The 20,129-nt window shown below is 42.4% G+C and overlaps 1 protein-coding gene across 2 annotated transcripts in view; it reads right to left on the reverse strand.

Annotated features, from left to right (window-relative positions):
* The window catches only part of LOC126354298 (uncharacterized), a 53,065-nt gene that overhangs the window by 6,230 nt on the left and 26,706 nt on the right, over positions 1 to 20,129 (reverse strand). The window contains exon 3 of one of the 2 annotated variants that reach the window (XM_050003852.1): positions 728 to 770. In XM_050003852.1, the coding sequence (XP_049859809.1) occupies positions 735 to 770 (36 nt within the window). In that variant the 3' untranslated portion in view covers positions 728 to 734. Of the gene's footprint in view, positions 1 to 723; positions 771 to 20,129 lie in introns of both variants that reach the window. The other variant, XM_050003851.1, reaches the window with a different exon arrangement.

The raw sequence follows: 20,129 nt of genomic DNA on the forward strand, positions 1-20,129 counted from the left end.
CGCAGTGGTTATCTGGAGATGAAGAGGCTTGCACAGGTTAGAGTAGGATGTAGAGCTGCTCCAAACCATTCTTCAGAGTGAAGATGACAAAAAACAACTATGTAACTCTTTCAGTAATGAATAGCTATGAACAGTTCAATGACAGAATAAAAGTAACGTTCCAGACTGAGCCCTTACTCTTCAGCTGGGTGTGCACTGGTCTCATCCGTTTTAATCTGCCAGGATGTTTCAAAATTAACACTGTCAGAATACGATATGTTGCTGTTTTTTAGCCGAAAGAGAAGATTGCTGTTACAGTCCGTGGCAGATGCAGCCCTTATGCAGAAACCCTACATTAAAAATAGCGTTCTTCTTTTAATCTGTTGGGTTTCAGCTTATCATAAACTGCTTCATGCCTTCGCCATTGCTCATAGGTAACTCAGAAATTTCTGTGAGATTAAGTATATTCACGTGTTTGCGTCACTTATAATTGGAATAAAAGTCGTCAGTCTCATAATATCGTACCGCAATATGTGTTCCAAGAAAAGTGACAAAACATAATTAAGTTCCTCAGAATATGATTATCCTTTCTGTTCACTTTTAGAAATTACTGGGTTAAAACAGTACAGTAAATATACAAGTCACATTCCTTAACCTTTGGGGAAAGACTAATTTTGTTGAGAAGGCTTGTTGGCAATTACGTTACAAGTTAAATCTTCGTCAGTTATGTATAATGGTACTTACTTACGTAGCCATTATGAGCTGATGTAAAAACCAATAGCGGTGGAAATCTGTAAAGAAGACATACATAATTAAACTCAATTTCTTTTATTTATAATAAGACGTGTTTCATAATAAATAATACCTATTCCTATTTCTTATGCTTAATCGTATTACACTATCAGACATTACTGATTCTTAACGAGAAACTGAAATAATGGAAATAATAAGAGAATTACTCAGTTAACTGGTGACAGTACTCTCATGTTTAATGGTCTAAAATATAGAAACAGTTATGGGAATGTGTTTATTCTGCTTTGAAATTCAAAAGTTATATTTTGATTTCATAAGCTGAATATTTTTCAGTATCTCTGTAGAACCTTCAGTGGTTCCTCCCTATTATTAATCACCTAACTTCATTTGAAATATCTGATCAGTCCGAAAGCCACTGGAGTAATTAAATTGACTCATCCTTAATTGTAACTATTGTAATAACTTCAACTTTAGTTCGTAGTTTAAATGTGCTTTATAAACTTGTTTTAGCTATGCTCGATGGGTAGGAAGGTGGTTAAAATTTATTAAAACCACTTAAACTCTATCTGTATACGTTATGGCCAGCACGCCACTCGGGAACGACAAGGAAGAGAAGGTTGTGAGAAGAAGTCAGCCAATCGCACGCTGACCGGGCCTCCCTTCACGATGATAGCGCGTCAGCAGCGGCCTCTACGTGAAGAGGAGATAAGGGCCACGACCGACTAATATCGGCCCATTTAGTAGCAGCTTCAAGACTAACGACGTGGATAGCAATGGCAACGCTAGATCACTTCGCTTGTACTCTCTATGTTGCACAGACTCGGGATTATTTATACTTAAGAACACTGATTATCTCGTATGTCGTCCTTTGCCTGCAACACATTGTGTGGTTGAAAAATTCAAGTATTGTAATTTTCTTATTGTAATAAAACTTATTTATGCGACTGGTTTGATTGTTTGTCTAGCGATCGGAGTATGCAGGATTGCTAGACGCCATATACCTGGCGACGAAGTATACGAATACCAACGCAGTAACGTGTTCACGTTTCACAGCCCAGAAACTGGCTGCCACTATTTTGTTTTGTCGTGAGGTTTTGTGTTTTGCTGACACCCTAAAATGGTTCAAATGGCTCTGAGCTCTATGGGACTTAACTTCTTTGGTCATCAGTCCCCTAGAACTTAGAACTACTTAAACCTAACTAGCCTAAGGACATCACAGACATCCATGCCCGAGGCGGGATTCGAACCTGCGACCGTAGCGGTCGCGAGGTTCCAGACTGTAGTGGCTAGAACCGCATGGCCACTGCGCCCGGCGCTGACGCCTTAATTCTACCTTGCCTTTTCTTTGCAGGGGTATGTTTACTTGTTTCAACAGTGTCTCTTACAGTACTTTTTCTTTTCTGTGTTTTCAGGTGGACGTTGCAGAAATTTTCATTGGGTGTATGCTCATTTTTATTGCTTGCCTTGTCTGTTTATCGCAGTTGCCTATTCCACAATGAGCAACCCACCTCTCCCACCAAATGCTTAAGCGCCTCATCTGAAAGCGATAGATGCAACGCGGCTGACACAGATGTTTCAGTTTCAGACGGTAGAGATAGCCACTCTAGTAATCACGGTACAGGAGTTGCTAACAAACCAATCTACCAACGCTCGCAACATGACACAACTGTAGCTCCGAGTGCCATATCGCCCTTTCGCCAGTTTAATGAAAAAGTAGAGCAACGGCTGGAGTGGCTTCAACAGTATGAAGCCTACATTATTGCTTACAAAGTACTGTGAAACTACATTACTTTATTCAGCGGTAGGAAGTGCAGTCTTTCACTCGTTCAGAGATTGTTACCTAACGCCACTCCCTGTGAACGTTCCTATGATCAGGTTGTAGATTCTCTAACTAACTATGACGACCAACAAGTAGATGTGGTGGCAGCTGGGTACCAATCGTTTCATTTGCAAGAAAAGGTTAGAATAAACTTAATGCGAGTGGGTAACAGATTTGCAGGGTATGACGAGGAAATGCAAATTCAAATATGCTTGTGATCCTGTATATTCAGATGTTATGTAGTGTGGTGCCAACATTTACAGTGTAACTGATGTCAAACTTACAGAACAGGTTTCGAAACAGTCAGATCCATATTTTCAGCAGGTAGTGCAAATTCTAGATCAGTATGATTCAGGTGCCGTAACGGGCAATAAATTTGAGCAGCCACCAGTTTATTGAGTTAAGTTGCCCCTTGCACACGACTGGCCCAGTAGGCAGCAATAGCATACATGTGCCAAGCCACGTAAACAGTTCTCTAAACAGGAAAACAGAATTAAGTCATTCCCTCAGTGCTTTTCATGCCACAAACGCCAAGATAGCCCATTCAGACAAGCACAGTGTTACTCGTATGGCAAGAAAGGTCACGTATGATCCAAATGTTTGCAACAGAACAAACATTAGTATTCTGCCCACTCACAAAAATTATTCAGTGTGTTCAGAGCCTGCTGCAGGCATTAGCAAAACTAGCAACCAAACAGTTTATTCCATGCTATGCCAGTCCAACAAACTGTTTGTTCATTTGCATCTTAGCGGAAAACCTGTGAAATTTCAGTTGGGCATGGGTGCCTCTATTACATTGCTGAATCGTAACATATATTAACCTGTCAGACTCCCCACGCCTGTCTAAAACTAGCATGCACCTGACGGCTTATTATGGACAGGACGTTCCCGTTCTCGGAGAATGTATTTTGTCTGCCATGTATCGCTCGCATACGCGAACTGTGACTTCCACTGTGTTACAATCACGCGATTGTGAGAACATATTTGGCCTTGATTCGTTTGCTTTTTTTTGTTTTTTTTTTTGGCTTTCAAATGCAGAACAATTAGTTGTCAGTAACCTGTTTCAATGCCACAGACAGTGTAGCTGGCTTGCTGAAAGAATTACCTGAAATCTTTTCAGAAAGTTTAGGCAAGGCTAACAATTTTGTTGCACATATTACTATGAAGGACAATGCGCAACTAAAATTTTGACGGCCAGAACTGTTCCCATTGCTGAACTTAAGGAATTGCAAGATAGCGGACCTATTGCGCCCATACAAGCTAGTCATTGGCCATATCCACTGGTTTTGCTCTCGAGACCGTCAGGTCGCATTCGCCTCTGTGTTGGATTTAAGTTTACAGTCAATCCACAGAGTGTGATTAATACTTGTCCACTGCCACACCTCGAGCATCTCATGGAAAGGTTAGGCGCTGGTCACAACTTTCCAAAAATTTGTTTGCGTGGTGCATACCTTCAAATACCATTAGGTAAAGAATCTCAAATTATGTGTGTTGTGAACACTTATTTGGGATTGCATAAATATTTACGTTTGCCTTTTGGCAGTGCCACCCCAGCAGTCATTTTCCAATGGTATTTGGAACAGCTGACTGCTCAAGTCCCAAACTGTTCAAACTGTTTGGACGATATTGTCGTAGCAGGTCGCATACCTGAGGAACACATTGCAAATTCGCGTGCTTTGTTTCGTGTGTTATCTGTTGCAGGATTACAGTGTAGATTGGATAAGTGTGATTTTTTAAAAATCTAAGTTGCAGTACCTTGGTCCACTCATAAACAGTGCAGGTGTCCATCGTCTTCAGTCACATTTTTATTCATGCGTAACCTGGCCGTTCATCGCAGTGTTACAGAATTGCAGTCAGTCTGAGGGAAAATGAACAATTATCTTCGGTTCATACCAAATGCTGAACAAATCGCAGCTACACTGCATTGCTATCGACTCAAGAACATCACCTTTGTTTGGACAGATAAGCGCCAATAAGCTCTTCAAAAATTTAAAGATGCGTTTCTCAGTGACCGATGCTTGGTTCACTTTCACCCTGACAAACCAGTTGTGCTGCAAGTTGACGCTTCCTCTGGCGGAATCGGTGCAGTGGTTTTGCACAGATTAGCTGACAAAGACAATATTGCTTCCACATCAAAAGTGTTGTCGAAAGCTAAGTGTAACTATTTACAAATAAACAAAGAGACATTGACTACTGTGTGTGGTGTCACCAAATTCCACCACTATTTTTATGGCAGAAAATTCTACTTGGTAACGGATCACAAATAATTGCAATCATTGTTTCATTCAGTGAAGCCGGTTCCTGTACGGACTGCCAAAAATCACAAAGATGGGCTTTGTTGTTGTCTCAATACGAGTATGAGATTGCGTATCGTCCGACAGCTCATCATGGTAATGCGGACGCACTTCCACGTCTTCCGATTGGCCCTGATACAGACTTTGGCGCTTCTGGTGCATCTTGTTGTCGCATCGATGTTCAGGATTCTGAACTGCTTCAATTCTTTCCTCTAGACTACAGTAAAATTGAACAGACCACGAAAGCTGATTCAAATCTTATCATTTTGCTAAAATACATTCGCAAATCTTGGCCTCACTCATTGCTTAGCATAAAGAACACTGTAGTGCGTCAATACTTTGCACGCCGGCATAGCCTCGCTACACAGCGAGGTGTAATTATTTTCAAAATGACAATGGACAGTCATGTGTATTGATCCCCAAAGCTTTACAAAAAGAAGTGTTGCAGTTACGTCACCAAGGCACTGGGGCATTGTTCGTACGAAACAGTCAGCGCGTCGACACTGTACTTGGCATGGTATGGACACCCAAATAGAACAGATGACGTCACACTGCCACGAAAGTACGGAAAATCAGTCTTTTTCGCCCCAAAATTCTCTGTTTGGCCTAAGTCGCAATCTCCATGGCAACGCGTGTACATAGATTTTGTGGTACCTTATTGGAACACTCGTTGGTTGATTCTGGTAGACTCATGAGTTTCGTTTTTCTGAGCCAATGAACTCAACAACGTCACCTAGTACAATTCAGATGTTGTCCCCTATTTCTTGCCTCAAAGATTTGCCTGAAGTCATAGTATCGGACGACGGTCCTCAGTTCACGTCAGATGAATTTGAAACATTCTGTGAACGCAATGGCATGCAGCATCTAACTAGTGCACCGTTCCACCCACAGTAAAACAGCGAAGCGGAACGTTTTATCAGAACCTTCAAGCAGCAGATGACCGAACTTCGCACCGCGCACCAAGGGACCAAGTATTCCAACTGTTTCTCGCCTACTATCGTTCGCATCCACGAGATGGAACATCGAAAGCGGAACTGCTTCACAGCCGCCGCCATCGGACGCCGAAGGAAGGACGCAATTATAGCTTCGCGCCAAATTATACTTTTTTCTTTTTTTTTCAGGGTTTCTAGCGGCAGCAGACCGTTTTCCCGAGGCTAGATCCTTCGTTGACTCGGCGCAAGCATGTGTCTCATTCCAGACCCAAGCGGATTGCAGAACTGTGTACTGAAGTGTACACGGTGATCCTTCTGTATCTATTCCCCCAGATTCACAGATTCCGAGGACAGCGCGGCCACAGCAGCCGCCAGGAGATGTCCGTCCTCACGACACCGCGGGACTACCCCATGGAGACGGAGCCTTCGCCTCCTCCACCTCGTCTCGTCCTGCCGATGGAGCTGGACCCTTCCACGCCGCAGCAGCCGACGCCTTCAACATCTTGTCAGGAGGTGGACTCGTATCCTTCTGGGCGATTTCCGGGAGACGTTTCCACGTGAGCGAAGGCCGGATGGTGGGGTACAGAAGTCTGACGTCCCATGCAGCCACAGTTTCCAGTCCATCAGTGCGTTCACGCTCCTGACAAGGAAGAGAAATGGCTGTGAGAGGAAGTCAGCCAATCGCACGCTCTCTTCAGGACGACAACGCAACAGCGGCAGCCACTATGTGAAGAAGACATAAGCTCTGCGACCGACTGATAACGGTCCAATTCAATAGCAGCTTCAAAACTAGTGACTTGGATAGCAGCATCAACGCTTGTACTGTCAATGTAGCACAGACTTGGGATTGTTAATACTGAAGAAGACTGATTATTTCGTATGTCGCCCTTTGCTTGCGACACATGTGTGAAACCTCCCCTTAGAAAAATTTATGAGTTACTGTGCTGGTAAACCCCTTACGTTATTTGATTTTCAAACAGCTGAGCAAAACTGAACGAAGTCGGACATTTCTCTCTTTACTTATTCTGATCATCACTAAACTGACACACAATATTTTTTGCGCAACGCAATCTGACATTCAATAATCCCTACAAAGGAATGGTGGTAACTAACAATAACCTATACCTTTCACTTACCACACAAAAATCTTCGTTACTCGAACTACCGCAATACAGCGAGCGCCAATACTCCCAGCTAAATTATCCCAACAACGCAAACCAGCCACAGACTGCACACAGCAAAGTTAGTGATTTTCATACAGAGCGCCCCGTGGCGTTACCAACATAAAAACCTAAACAGACTACTTACATCTGTAGAATTGCAAAAGCCAAGTATTGTAATTTTCTTTTTGCGATAAAACTCATTGATACGACTGGTTTGATTGTTTGTCTTGCGATCGGAGTAATTTATTTTATATGTTTGGAAATTTGTGGTAAAGTCGTATGGCACGAAACTGCTGAGGTCATCGAGCCCTAAGCCTACGTACTACTTATTCTTTCTTAAGCTAAGTTACGCTATGGACAACACGCACACCTATGCCCGAGGGAGGACCCGATCCTCCGACGAGGTGGCCGCACGGACCGTGACAAGGCGCCCCGAACCGCGCGGCCGATCCGAGTATGCAGGATTACTAGGCACCACAGTATAGGGATTCATTTTCTTTATTTCTCTGTGGCAGTCAGCGGTTGTCCTACAGATCTGATTGAGTAACCCGACGTTTCGCCCCCATCTATAGCGCTTATCTTCAGAGGTATATATATATATATATATATATATATATATACTTCCTAAGTGCAAAGTGACTCGTTGTTGTCTAAATATACTATTTACTGTTACAGATCTTGGCTCGGAAATATGACGACACTTACTACGGGTGTTCCAATTTCGTGTTTCGTTTGGTGATTATTTATTGTGGCAATTTCCGTTCGTAGCCGGAAATGAGGTATCATTAAGATCTTAACTAACTGAATTGTCAAAGTTGTTGTCGTAGGATACTACGTTTCTGCCTTTTCTGGTGTCATCAATATTACATTTCTGAAGCTAGTAATCATTGCATCACTTTGCGAGTGTATCGAGATCTGAGCGAATATTTGCGCAGCTTTCTTTTCATATAGTGTTTCATTTTAGCTAGCTGGATCCGCAGAGTGTCTGACATCACTATTAATATTGCGTGCTAGTTCATTAACTTGCATCGTGGACAACTGCCACAACATACTTTCCTGGGGCACGCCTGAAGTTACTTCATCTGTCGATCACTTTCCATCCAACATATCATACTGCATTCTTCGTAGCAGCAAATCCCCAGTCCAGTACCAAGTTTCATTTGAGACTCCATACAATCGTAGTTGTGGACGAATAAGGGTTTTATCCAAATGTATGGGGCATACGGGCGTAACAGTTGCCTCTGCACTAGTCGGTTTGCCTTTAGTTCCAAATTCACACTACAAAACTGGAAACATGCAACGCTTCCAGTCTCCACGTAATCCCAGGTAATTCCCTTCAATTTCATCGGACAACGCAGTAAAGATATAATTTCATGAAACTACTGATGAATTTTAAGCCCGCGCACAGAATATGGAGTATTTCCGCACCACAAACGTAGCTAGACTACTCAGTACGGATCCCAAATGTCTTTCTTGAGAAACTAATGTACTATCTAAATAAATCAACATGTACAGCGTCCTTCAGACAGATATGATGATAGTACGCTTTTTAATGAGAGATTGAACGTACTTGTTTCGAGGAACTAGTTCTTTCCACTTCCTGAGATTTGTGGACTCTTTTACTCTGGGGTTTTTACTCTGTTCCTGAAAAGATATCATTGATGAGCATTTAGATGAATGTTCAGGATGTTACTTCGGAATTATTTGGAGCCTGGAAGTGGTTTATGTTTCTGGTTTAGTAGCTGAAATTTAAAACATCAGATCTGATCCTGGTCCATCGACAAATTTTTCCCATAGTAACAGAATTGCGTCGGGTGGGGAGATCCACCGGGACTGGGATGACAAATCCTGCGTCAGGCACTGATGTGTGTTAGGTTAGATAGGTTAGTTAAGTATAGGTAGTTCTAAGTTCTAGGGGACTGATGACCTCAGATGTTAAGTCCCACAGTGCTCAGAGCCATTTGAACCATTCTGCGATGACGATGGTGTGGGGCGTTAGGTACTCGTAACAGCGACCTCCAGTTATCAAACAAAGTGTCTTAAACGACTCTAAGAGGTCTTCAGAGACAATTATTTGGTGTTTTTTTTTCACTGAACAGGGGTGATTTCAAAATGGGAATATTTGCGGAATCAACGAATTAGGTTTCATCACGATATGTTAAATATATTTCATCAGCCTCATTTCATCTAAATGCATTTCCTGACAAGTGCCCGTTTCTATCAAGTTATTCCACGGGAATATCAAAAGAGAGGTGTCTAGTCTACACGGCTATTGGTCCTTCTGGCTTTGCCCTGTTTACGTGGTCTTCATCATTTTAGAGCCAATGAGCAATAGTATAGGCAGACAAGCTAACGTATGTAGGGGTTAACTTGAGAGCGTTATTAAGCCTTTACAAGAAGAAATGAAATTACAGTTGCATTTTCCACTGAATCAGATTCGTCTGCAAGTACCATAGTTTTTGATGTAGCAGTCTGCATTAGCAAATGTTCGTTGATAATTCTTATATTTATTATTCTGACAGCCTTGAAGTGTTATTAGTGCGAAGCAAAACGGAAAAAACTACGAGCAAAGTACGTCAACTTTGACGAGCTCTTACTTCAGTTTCCATCTGTCTTAAGTAATATGATAACTGAATTCCTCATTCATTTGACACATTCTGCTATTATTGGCAAAGTGTCTCTAGCAAGTATTCTGTAATAGTAAAGAACAGATAATACATTTCGTCTGCTTTTGTACACTCAATGACAGTTTTGTCCAAGAATGGCATATTCTAGACGTTATGGTCATCACTTATTGTTCCTTGATTCTCCTTTCCTGTTATCAGAAGATGGAATCGAACTTGAACTGCGCTCATTCGCTTGCTTTATTTTACTCAAGGCTTTGGAAAAATATTTTTCTGTACCGGTACTTGCGAAAGATTTGAGACTAGAAGTTATTCGCAGTTTATGACACTTGTCTGAGATTGTGAGATTGTTCTCCATTGTAATCAGTGTTATTTTGGAACAGTTACGCTTATTGTGAATTGGAGGATTACTTTTTACTCAGGTAGTTCAGGATTATTACGTGTGAACATGTAGAGTTTAATAAAGGATTGGATTGAATTTGTAGTGCAGTGGAGGATAGCATATATTTATTTCAACCTCAGTTTCTTTAGATATTAATTTCACTCTCCATTTATCTGTCCTTTAACCTTAACTTTTCTTTAGGTACAAAACACTACTTGCATCTGATACTCCTTTAAAGTAACGCGCAATGGATAATTATCTCTCCTGTTTAGCATATTAATTAAAGAAGTGTATAAATGTCTAATTTTATCAGTGAATCTTTCAAGTTACTCTTCCACAAATATATTAAGGATGGGAAGTGGGATTGCAATCCTGAACCATGAAGTGTTTCAACGTATGATCCGAAAAGTTTTTTCTACGGTTTGATTATTTGTGAATCAAGTCCATACAGAACAATGATTTTAAAATATTAATAAATTGATGTAATTCTCTATAGTACACGAACTTTTAGCGAATTATCAAATCCAAACACTGTCGTGGGGTAAATAGCTTGGCCAAAGAAAACTGGAATTATAGAAACGACTGACATTTTTACACTCGCTCATTCCACAACATCCCGAATAAATATGGTAATAGTATTGCTAGAACAACCACAACACCCAATAATGTAAAGGATTACTCAGCAGCGTGTCTGGGCTAAGTCTAGGAGGTAGAGCGCGAACTAATCAACGTGCGAACACTTTGGGAATAAGGCACACGAAGAAAACCCAGCCATATCTTCGTTAAAATTTCTAAGGCATACAAATAATCAACGAACACTAAAGGCGTTGACATTTACCGAAAATTTAATGAGAGCATAATTTAACTGTGCTCAGTTACCACAAATGGCTAAAATATTTTAAGCTAGTCAATAGGCGAATTACCAAATAATTTAGCTAAGTAAGTATGTTCACTATTACGGATTGATTGAATAATGCAATATATTTTTACTCTGTTCAGATATGGTTGAAACTCTGGATCTGACAATGAAAAGGCGTCGATTTACAACGGAAAATTCAATAAGATTTTAAAATGCGTTTCATAAAATACTCACGCGGTGCAGGCAAATGCATTTACTATGAGTTAACAAAGAATGGGTTTAGATTCCACCATAAACCATGTAGCAGTGTGATTGTGCAGAACCACCGACCTTCAAATTCCGAACGCACAAACGAATGGAAATTCAAACCTGTGGCGTTCACAATTTCGTTTAATAAATTTCCTCTTAATATTTATAACAAATCCACTACCATCCCGATCTGGATCGCAAAGTCTCGTTTGTTTTACGACACACGTGTAGTCCAGCATGTTCATAAATAAACTACTTTTACCTAAACTCATGACTGAATCAAAATACAAACTCGCAGCTCTCGTATTTCCAATTAATAAATTTGTATTTTTAGAACGAATCCGCTACCATATCTGTCTGGAAAATCAAGTCTCCTTTGCTCTACCTCATACGTGGAGCCCAGCTCATTCACGCGTGCAGTATTCTTACCAAAACTCAAAAAATGATTTAAAAACTTCACATGAAACTTATTTGCAAGCTAATTAATACAATTACCTCTGATTCCTAAAGAGACTACAATGAAATGACTGAAAATGCACACCTTAAATATTTCAAATTCCACCAACCGTGGGCTACCCACAGATCAGTCTGTACTCACCGAACACCGGAGAAAACAGTAACCCCTTCAGCACCCAACCTAACCACTTCCGCTACTGCTATGTTGTAATACAGACGTCGGTGCCTACCAGTCTAATACGTTGTGTGCTTTGGTACAATCTCTGGTGATCAATCTGGACATCTCTGCTTTTCTACTTCCCTTAAAGTTATGGTCGAAACTGGAAGAGTGGAAGAAATTGCGTTAGCAGATAGCTAGTAACTGAGCTCACTGAAACTCACACTCACTCTTTTCAGTCTGTCGCAGCAGGTTAAATGATGTTACATGGCTCTGGAAGCGATTCAGGTGCCTACTTATTTGCAACGAAAAACAGAAAAGAAAAGAAAAATCCATGTAAACGACACGCTTTCTTCCAAGAGGCTAACGACACACAAGCAATAGATACTAGAATATAGGAGAAAAATCTGTACATACGGGAGGGATCTACTGGACCACTCCGAAGGTTTTCCTTTCATTTGTGTTGCTCTGTATTAGAGGTGGTGCCAATAACAAAAACTCTTCCGATGTACAGAATATAAAAAAGAATGTTATATACTCACAATTATAATAACATCTGCTGATGCTAAAATACTGAATCACTTCCGGAAAACAGTTGTTTAAGTATGCAGTTCACTTAAGCCACAAAAACAAAAATAGTTATGACAAATAATGCCCACTGCTCTTTATTTACGACTAGCTTAGCGTCCGCTGCTTCACGCAGGTAGACTACATAGTCTAATTAAAGCCATAGAAGCATAGTCCTTTCCGAAAGTACTTCTGGTCAAAAGTGATTTTGCTGGCTGGAGTAAGGCCCTTTTTGTTAATCCTGCCCTTTCCTTACAAAATTTCATCGTCTAATGCACATTTATTCAGGTCTAACCGGCAAAACGAAATATTTTCATAAAATGTTTCATCCTCTATTTCATCCCCTTGGGGGTTGAATTTCCGAAAGAATTGAATCACGTATGTTTTTAATTTCCAACTTAAACCCCAAATAAAAATTGTTATAGCTTTAGATTCAAAAATGCTTTAATAACGAAACATTTTCATCCCCAGTTTTTCAGTCTTAGGGGTTGAACTTCCAAAAAAAGAACAAGAAAAAGAAAGCAGATGTAATTTTTTTATCTGTGACCGAGAAGTCTAAGCAGTTAGCATAGAAATAACTTTGAAATTACTATAGTAGTTGTTTAATAAAGATTTATTTTCAAAATCAGCTTTCACCCACTATCTCATTAGGTGCTAAAGTTCCAGAAATGCTGAAACACATATTTCCTTATGTACATCTACATCCATACCCCGCAAGCCACCTTACGGTGTGTGGCGGAGGGTACCCTGAGTACCTCTATCGGTTCTCCCTTCTATTCCAGTCTCGTATTGTTCTTGGAAAGAAGGATTGTCGGTATGCCTCTGTATGGGCTCTAATCTCTCTGATTTTATCCTCATGGTCTCTTCGCGAGATATACGCAGCAGGGAGCAATATACTGCTTGACTCTTCGGTGAAGGTATGTTCTCGAAACTTTAACAAAAGCCCGTACCGAGCTACTGAACGTCTCTCCTGCAGAGTCTTCCACTGGAGTTTATCTATCATCTCCGTAACGCTTTCGCGGTTACTAAATGGTCCTGTAACGAAGCGCGGTGCTCTCCATTGGATCTTCTCTATCTCTTCTATCAACCCTATCTGGTACGGATCCAGCACTGCTGAGCAGTATTCAAGCAGTCGGCGAACAAGCGTACTTTAACCTACTTCCTTTGTTTTCGGATTGCATTTCCTTAGGATTCTTCCAATGACTCTCAGTCTGGCATCTGCTTTACCAACGATCAAATTTATATGATCATCATCATCATCATCATCATCATCAGCCAATTCAATCATTAAATGATGTGGCCTCTTCGAGTCGTGGATTCAGGCAGGCTTTCAGCAGTCTTTTCCAAGTGCGACGGTCTTGGGCAGTTTTCTGCCAGGTGTTACCAGCGATCTTCTTGATGTCTTTGTCCCATCTGTCTGGTGGTCTTCCTCTAGGCCTCCGGCGCTCTCTCGGACTCCACTCCAGTACCAGCTTCGTCCATCTGTTGTCTTTTCTTCTTGCGACGTGGCCAGCCCACTACCATTTCAAGGAACCTACTGTCTCTAAGATGTCATTAATCTTCGTCACAGACCGGATGTCATCTGCCCTTTTCCTGTCCCTTCTTGTATAGCACAGCATTTATCTCTCCATGGCTCTCTGTGCTGTCCTAAGTTTCCCTTTTGTAAATGAGTTCAGTGTCCATGTCTCGCAGACGTATGCGTCTTCACAGGAAGAATGCATTGATCAAATACTGCTTTCTTCAAATTTGCTGGCATTTTTCGTCTGAATACTTTTGAATTCTTCCCAAATGCTTGCCAGCCCAGCTTGATGCGTCGATAGATTTCTGGCCTTATGTCTCCCTTCATATTTATAATCTGGCCAAGGTAGACATATTCACTGACCTCTTCTAGTAGTCTGTCCTTGACTTTCACATCTCCAGCTGGGACCTATTTGTTGGACATTACTTTTGTTTTGGAAAGGTTCATGTTCAAGCCAACCAGCTGACATTCCGATGCAAGATATGTAACTAAGTTTGGGAGCTCTGAGAAATCTTTGGCCAGTAAGGCAATATCATCAGCAAATCTCAAGTTGGTAAGCCTTCTTCCATTAACTCCAATTCCCTTACCTTCCCAGCTCAGCTTTGACATAGCCATTTCCAATACAGCAGAGAACAGTTTTGGCGAGATGGGATCGCCTTGCTTGACACCCCTCATGATGCGGAATTCTTTAGTTGATTCGCCGATGTTAACATAAGCTGAAGAATTCTCGTAAATTTTCCTGAGCACTTCAGTGTATGCTGCTCCCACTCCTTGCTCACTCAAAGCTTGGAGGACAGCTACATGGCTAACGGAGTCAAATGCCTTTTCAAAGTCAACAAAGGCAATACAGAGAGGCAGTTGGTATTCATTCGCTCTCCTTATCACTTCACTAGCGGTCATAATGTGGTCAACAGTGCTAAAATTGCTTCTGAATCCTGCTTGTTCTATAGGTGGTTCTAGGGTGGAACTAATTCGGTTTAACAAGATCTTTGTGAAAATGTTGTACAAAATTGAGAGCAAGCTGATAGGACGGTAGTTTTTCTTGTGTATCAATATAATCTCAGCCTTGTTCCACGATAATGGGATTGAAGCATAGTGCAGGCAGGAAGTAAATACTTTTGCCAAGTGATTTATTATTACCTCTCCTGTCAGTTTGAGGATGTCAACTCTGAGCTCATCACCACCCGGCACTGTTCCCTTCTTCAAGGTATCTAGAGCACACTTGACTTCCGATGGGAGTATATCTGGAACACTAGGTACCTCATTTAATTTAGATACACTCGAATTTTCCTTGGATTGATATACAAATTGCTATAAAAGTCTCTGATGAACTTCAAAACCTCCTCCTTTTCAGTGATTCGACTGTCATTTCCATCGAGTACGATAGTCTGCTTTTTACCGATTGTGAGTTTGCGTTTGGCTGACTTTAAACTTTCTTGTTCTCCAAGCTTGCTCGTGAGGTGTCTTCTGTGAATTTCTGTATGTCAGTTTTCATTTCTCTTTGCACTGTCTTACATAGTTCAGAATACGCTACCATGTCACGATCGGTTTGGATTTTCATTTCTCTCCTCTGTTGTAAAAGGGTTTCAGTTTTGGCACTGAATTTTTTGGTTGCTTATTTTTTTGGCATAGGCCACCGACTTCTTGTGCACTTTAAACAATCATTTCCGCCAAATCACCATCTAGTTACGTGGGACATGCTTTGGAGGACTTCTTGGAATTTCGAGGAACGTTCTTCCAGATTTTTGAGGTTGATAACCCTTCTTTTCCCTTTCATAAGTTTATTCCTTTCATTTCTTACATTGAGTTAGACCCTTGCTATCACAAGACGGTGATCACTGCCAGTGTTGAACTGATTTAGCATTGTTACGTCTTTTATAATCTGCGGAATGTTTGACAGAATAAAGTCTATCTCACTTTTAACACTGAAATTTGGACTCCTCCAAGTCCATTTTCGGTCAGGGTGCTTCTTAAAGAACGTGTTCATGATGGACATACTGGTGTATTCAGCGAACTGGACTAATCTCTCACCTCTATCGTTTCGGTCGTCAATCCCTTAGTTGCCCACCACTGTGTTGCCTTGTTTCTTGGTGCCAGCTTTTGCATTGAAATCGCCAATGACCATCTGGAAGTGACAATCGCTACCTTTTTTACAGGTGCTATCCAGACTTTTATAAAAGGATTCAATTTCTTCGTCAGGGTGACTTGAGGTGGGAGCGTACACCTGAACAATCTGTATTTTGTGCCTATTCGACATCTTCAGGACCATTCGAGGTGTCCTGCTGGAAGTTCCTTCTAAGACAGATACTCTATCAGCAATATTCTTGTTGATTAAGAACCCAACACCATTGAATTTTCCTTCTGGGTCGCCACAAAAGTAAAACAAGTTGCTAGACTGCAAACGGAGACAGTCTTCCCCTTTTCTGCGTACTTCGCTTAAACCAACAATACTCCAGTTGATTTTTGTAAGCTCATTCTCGATCTCTTCTAGTCTGTCGTTGCCTATTAGAGAGCGACAGTTATATGTACAGACTTGAAGAGTCTGTATCTTCTTCTCAGCACCACTTGGTGTTTGGGACATCAAAGTTGCTCACACCCGGAGATCCGACTGTGGGGCTATTACTCCGGAAAATTTAAAAATGGGTTCAAATGGCTCTAAGCACTATGGGACTTAACATCTATGGTCATAAGTCCCCTAGAACTTATAACTACTTAAACCTAACTAACCTAAGGACATCACACAACACCCAGTCATCACGAGGCAGAGAAACTCCCGCCGGGAATCGAACCCGGGAACCCGGGCGCGGGAAGCGAGAACGCTACCGCACGACCACGAGCAGCGGACGGAAAATTTAACATTAATGTCACACAACATAACTCGAAGGTGAGAAGCATAATCGGCACGCTTGCTTCAGAACGGATTGGCGATATAATTTCCAGGCCGCCCCTGACATGGAGTACAGATGCCTTTAGTAGGCCGCTCCACTAGAGTACAGACGCCACCACGCTGCTAGTTTTGGTTCACCCTGGGTATTTCATTTCCCCGGTGCCACCCATATCTGAGAGGCTTTCCCCTAACCGCCACCTGGGGAGGCGCCCGATGGGGGACTAGCAACCCCACACGGGAACTTTATATGATCAGTTGCTGACCTGCTATTTTGTAGCTAAATGATAAGGGATCTATCTTTCTATATATTTGCAGCACATTACACTTGTCTACATTGAGATTCAATTGGCATTCCCTGCACCATGCGTCAATTCGCTGAAGATCCTCCTGCATTTCAGTACAATTTTCCATTGTTACAACCTCTCGATACACCACAGCATCATCTGCAAAAAGCCTCAGTGAACTTCCGATGTCATCCACAAGGTCATTTATGTATATCGTGAACAGCAACGGTCCTGTGGCACTCCCCTGCGGCACACCTGAAATCACTCTCACTTCGGAAGACTTATCTCCATTGAAAATGACATGCTGCGTTCTGTTACCTAGCAACTCTTCAATCCAATCACAAATTGGTCTGATAGTCCATATGCTCTTACTTTGTTCATTAAACGACTGTGGAGAACTGTATCGAACGCCTTGCGGAAGTCAAGAAACACGGCATCTACCTGTGAACCCGTGTCAATCGCCCTCTGAGTCTCGTCGACGAATAGCGCGAGCTGGGTTTCACACGACCGTCTTTTTCGAAAGCCATGCTGATTGCTAACAGAGTAGATTTCTAGTCTCCAGAAAAATCATTATACTCGAACATAATTCGTGTTCCAAAATTCTACAACTGATCGACGTTAGAGATATAGATCTTTAGTTCTGCACATCTATTCGACGTCCCTTCTTGAAAATGGGGATGGCCTGTGCCCTTTTCCAATCCTTTGGAACGCTACGCTCTTCTAGAGACATACGGTACATCGCTGAAAGAAGGGGGGGCAAGTTCCTTCGCGTACTCTGTGTAAAATCGAACTGATATCCCATCAGGTCTAACGGCCTTTCCTCTTTTGAGCGATTTTAATTGTTTCTCTATCCCTCTGTCGTCTATTTCTATATCTACCATTTTGTCATCTGTACGACAATCTAGAGAAGGAAGTACAGTGCAGTCTATCTCTGTGAAACAGCTTTGGAAAAAGACATTTAGTATCTCGGCCTTTAGTCTGTCATCCTCTGTTTCAGTAGCGTTTTGGTCACAGAGTGTCTGGACATTTTGTTTTGATTCACCTACTGCTTTGACATAAGACCAAAATTTCTTAGGATTTTCTGCCAAGTCAGTACATAGAACTTTACTTTCGAATTCATTGAGAGCCTCTCGCATAGCCTTCCTCACACTACATTTCGCTTCCCGTAATTTTTGTTTGTCTGCAAGGCTTTGGCTATGTTTATGTTTGCTGTGAAGTTCCCTTTGCTTCCGCAGCAGTTTTCTAACTCGGTTGTTGTACCACGGTAGCTCTTTTCCATCTCTTACGATCTTGCTTGGCACATACTCATCTAACGCATAGTGTACGATGGTTTTGAACTTTGTCCACTGATCCACAACACTATCTGTACTTGAGACAAAATTTTTGTGTTTAGTCGTCAGGTACTCTGTAACCTGCTTTTTGTCACTTTTGCTAAACAGAAAACTCTTCCTATCTTTTTTAATATTTCTATTTACGGCTGAAATCATCGATGCCGTAACCGCTTTATGATCGCTGATTCCCTGTTCTGTTCAAATAGTTCGGGTCTGTTTGTCACCAGAAGGTCTAATACGTTATCGCCACGAGTCGGTTCTCTGTTTAACTGCTCAAGGTAGTTTTGAGATAAAGCACTTAAAAATATTTCACTGGATTCTTTGTCCCTGCCACCCGTTATAAACATTTGAGCCTCCCATTCTATATCCAGCAAATTAAAATCTCCACCCAGAACTATACCATGGTGGGGAAATCTACTCGAAATATTTTCCAAATTATCCTTCAGGTGCTAAGCCACAACAGCTGCTGAGGCAGGGGGCCTATAAAGACATCCAATTACCATGTCTGAGCTTGCTTTAACCGCGACCTTCACGCAAATCATTTCACATTTCGGATCTCCGCAATTTCCTTCGATACTATTGCACTTCTTATCGCTATAATACGCCTCCCCCTTCACTGTCCAGCCTGTCTCTCCGCTATACATTCCAATCTGAAGTTAGGATTTCATTACTGTTTACGTCTGGTTTCAGCCAACTTTCTGCCCCTAGTACTATATGGGCAATGTGACCGTTTATTAGTTCGAGCAGTTCTAGGACCTTTCTATAGACGCTCCAGCAGTTTACTATTAGCACATTAATATTGTTATTCCCTGTTGCATTTTGCCTACTCCTACCCTGCCGCGTCTCAGGAGGCGTCTTGTCGGGCCTAGGGAGTGAATTCTCCAACCTATAAAACCCCCATGTGCACTCCACACGTACTCCGCTACCCTTGTTGCCGCTTCCGGCGTGTAGTGCACGCCTGACCTATTCAGGGGGACCCTACATTTATCCACCCGATAGCGGAGGTCGAGAAATTTGCACCCCAGATCTCTGCAGAATCGTCTGAGCCTCTGGTTTAAGCCTTCTACTCGGCTCCTAACCAGAGGACCGCGATCGGTTCTGGGAACGATACTACAAATAGCTCTGATTCCACCCCGCTTTCTGCCTTCACCAATTCCGCCAACCGCCTGTACTAGCTGAGGATGACCTCTGAACCCAGACGGCAGGAGTCATTGGTGCCGACATGAGGAACAGTTTGCAGTCGGGTGCACCCAGTGCTCTCTATCGCCGCCGGCAGGGCCTCCTCCACATCTCGGATGATACCCCCCGGCATGCAAACAAAGTGAACACTGGCCTTCTTCCCCGACCTTTCCGCTATTTCCCTAAGGGGCTCCATCACCCGCCTAACGTTGGAGCCCCCAATAACTAATAAACCCCTCCCCCCGTGTGCCTGCTCTGACCTTGCTGAAGGAGCGGCCACATGTCCACTCACAGGCAGAGGGTCGACGCCACACGGCCAGCCTCCACGTTTACCCTTTGCTTCATGCGCTGCGAACGCCGCTGAACCCGCCACTCCCCTTGGGGAGAGGGTGGCCCAACCGCGCCCGGTACCCACGAAGATGTCTCGACAGCAGGAACCGTGGGTGAAGCATGTAACACGTAGGGTGTACCATGCGACGCACCATACTCCCCACTGCCGCTACACTCCGAGGCAGCAGCCTGAAGACGGGTGACCGTAGCCATCAACACGCTCAGCTGTTCGCGAACAGTGGCCAGCTCCTCCTGCGTCCGTACACAGCAGTCATACATCCTATCCATCCTAAGGAATCAATTTACTGTAGAGAGTTAACAACTTTTAACTAGACTGCTAATTCACTAAAGGCGGCTGATTGTTG

The sequence above is a fragment of the Schistocerca gregaria genome, chromosome 3 (genome assembly GCF_023897955.1).
Source record: "Schistocerca gregaria isolate iqSchGreg1 chromosome 3, iqSchGreg1.2, whole genome shotgun sequence".
Classification (NCBI taxonomy): domain Eukaryota; kingdom Metazoa; phylum Arthropoda; class Insecta; order Orthoptera; family Acrididae; genus Schistocerca; species Schistocerca gregaria.